We start from the raw sequence: 2,255 nt of genomic DNA, 5'->3' as shown, positions 1-2,255 counted from the left end.
CTGTTATTGTCACCCGTATAGAGCAAACGCATGGCTTCCTTCTCGGTGTTCACCTCTTTGAGGCATAGGTTTTTGTAGTGCGCCTCGCCTTTCGCGTCCTCCAGCACGATGACTCGTCTGGGAAATTCCCCAAAAGGACAAAATTTAAGGGGTAGAGAATTTAATTAAGAGTGTAGTATGAGAGTCTTACGGTAATTCCTCTATGCACGTTATATTTTGCTTCGGGTTGAGTAAATCATACGCGTTTTCATTGTAAATCTCCAAATATGATATGAAGAACATGTAATTGCTCATTTTCTAAAATAAATATGATTAAGCTTTTTATCTGCACTAAAATATTACATTTTGTAGGTATATGAAAATTTACATTCGTGACCAATTGAAATAAATATTCGATTGTTCGAGGAATAAGTCCGCGTTCTTCGTATTTTGTCTGTGAACCGGTTAATGTGTAAGTTTTTCCGCTTCCAGTCGCTCCGTATGCAAAAATTGTTGCGTTGATGCCGGAAAACACACTAATATTTATTTTAAAACAAAATTTAATACAAAAATACATTTGGAACTTACTCGTGTATAATAGGTTTTGCAATTATGTTGAAAATATCGTCTTGGGAAGAATGTGGTTCAAAAACTTTGTCAAACTTAAAAACGCGTCGTTTTCGTTTGAAATTTTGACCGCCGTAATACGTTTGCAAGGAGTCATAACCATCTGGACAATCTGATATTAATTCGTACTAAAATTATTATTATATGAAAAATTGTGAATAAATGCAGTAAAATTAAGATTTTTGATTTTACTCGTGATGAATGAGCCATTTGATTTTCTTTTTTAATTCTTGCATAAACTCGAATATGATTGTAAGCCATATTAATATTAGATTCAGGTAAAATACTAAAAATACATAAAAATTACGTAAAATTAAGAATTTTGTATAAATAAATACTTATACGTGTAATAAATGCACAATATAAATAATGTCTTGCTGGGGGATCTTCCTTCTTCAATTTAAACTATAAAAATATAAGTTTTGCACTTTTTCCAGTAAAAATAGAATTAAACGTAGAAATCTCAATATTTTACTCGACTTTTAAACACAAATTTACTGCGAGTTCAAAGTTTGCGCGTTATTTGAACTTTTCCGACTTATAACTTTAGACACCTTATTATACGATGAGGATTTATTGATTTACAGTGATTTGCATGCAATTTCTTCTCGAAATTCACATTAATTTCGATGAGATCAACCTGACGTAAGAGACTTCTCAAAAATTTTGACAATTTTTGAATTTCTTAGACATCAACTGTCATTTTTGTCAGATTGTAAATAAAATCTAAATATGAGTATGCTGGAAAATCAGAAAATCAGTAATTACCGATTTATTAAGCCTTTAGAGTGAGAAATTTGAACAAAGGTTCAAATAACAGATAAATCTATGTTCTTTTTATGATTTGTGATATTAAAAAAAGCAATTATCCAAATTCTCAAATTTAATAATTGTAATACATAAATAATCTTATGTACATAATTTTACGTTTACATTTAGTAAACAATACAATATTTATCCACTCTAAATGATAATACTGATAAGCCGCCCGCTGTCTGTACACTGCAACAGTTTCCATGTTGTCTGGTGCATTGTCGATGCGTTGTATCTGCTCACTCCCTCGCTGAGGTGCTGCCGGCCGGAAAAATCAATGCGGAAATTGCTGCGCAGGATCCGAACGCAGTCCTGCGCCTTCGGCTCGCAATCCGTGTAACCACGGGTAGCTCCCAAAATGTCCTCAGTAATAAACTACAAACGACTCGTGTGACAACTTATCCCCAAGTCATTTTTCAACACAACAAAAACTCATAAACAAGATAACATAAAGGTTAAAAGACGAAAACAATTTCAACAAACGGTTGAATCAGTTTCAGTTTGACACTGTCTGTTTGTCAATTCCATGTTACACACACGAATTTACCGATTTCCTCGTCCGGGAAAACCCAACCACATAGAATTTCCCAGCTAGTTTGATTCTATCCTTAACCGGAACAAACATTCTTAGCATTCAATCCAATTTTCAAACTCTGGTTGTTAAATTTGCTCAATTACAATAAATTGACGCGTGGAGTATTGTCTCCGTTGTGTAGCCGTAATTAAAGTGTAACTGTGCATCAGTAGGCGTCTTTTCAATCATCTTGATGGCATTTACGACTTCTTAAACTTACCTACATTGGACACCAGTAAAATGTAAGTCGAAAATTTATTCT

At 33.4% G+C, this 2,255-nt stretch overlaps 1 protein-coding gene across 1 annotated transcript; it reads right to left on the bottom strand.

The window, feature by feature from the left end:
• Positions 1–5: 5 nt before the first annotated feature.
• Positions 6–1,280, bottom strand: LOC135803057 (kinesin-like protein KIF6; the record flags this gene model as incomplete). Its single annotated transcript, XM_065316680.1, has 6 exons — positions 951–1,280; positions 799–892; positions 568–734; positions 368–515; positions 191–297; positions 6–117 (listed from the first exon to the last, which is right to left on the bottom strand). Coding segments are annotated over exons 2-6 (603 nt in total), but the record flags the coding sequence as incomplete, so codon positions are not given.
• Between the last annotated feature and the right edge of the window lie 975 nt (positions 1,281–2,255).

Source organism: Atheta coriaria, unplaced genomic scaffold (genome assembly GCF_025399875.1).
Source record: "Atheta coriaria isolate IRGN ID8LTWV9N9 unplaced genomic scaffold, Caltech_Dcor_3.1 scaffold873_size2255, whole genome shotgun sequence".
Taxonomy (NCBI): Eukaryota; Metazoa; Arthropoda; class Insecta; order Coleoptera; family Staphylinidae; genus Dalotia; species Dalotia coriaria.
This window is presented reverse-complemented; position numbering and strand designations above follow the sequence as displayed.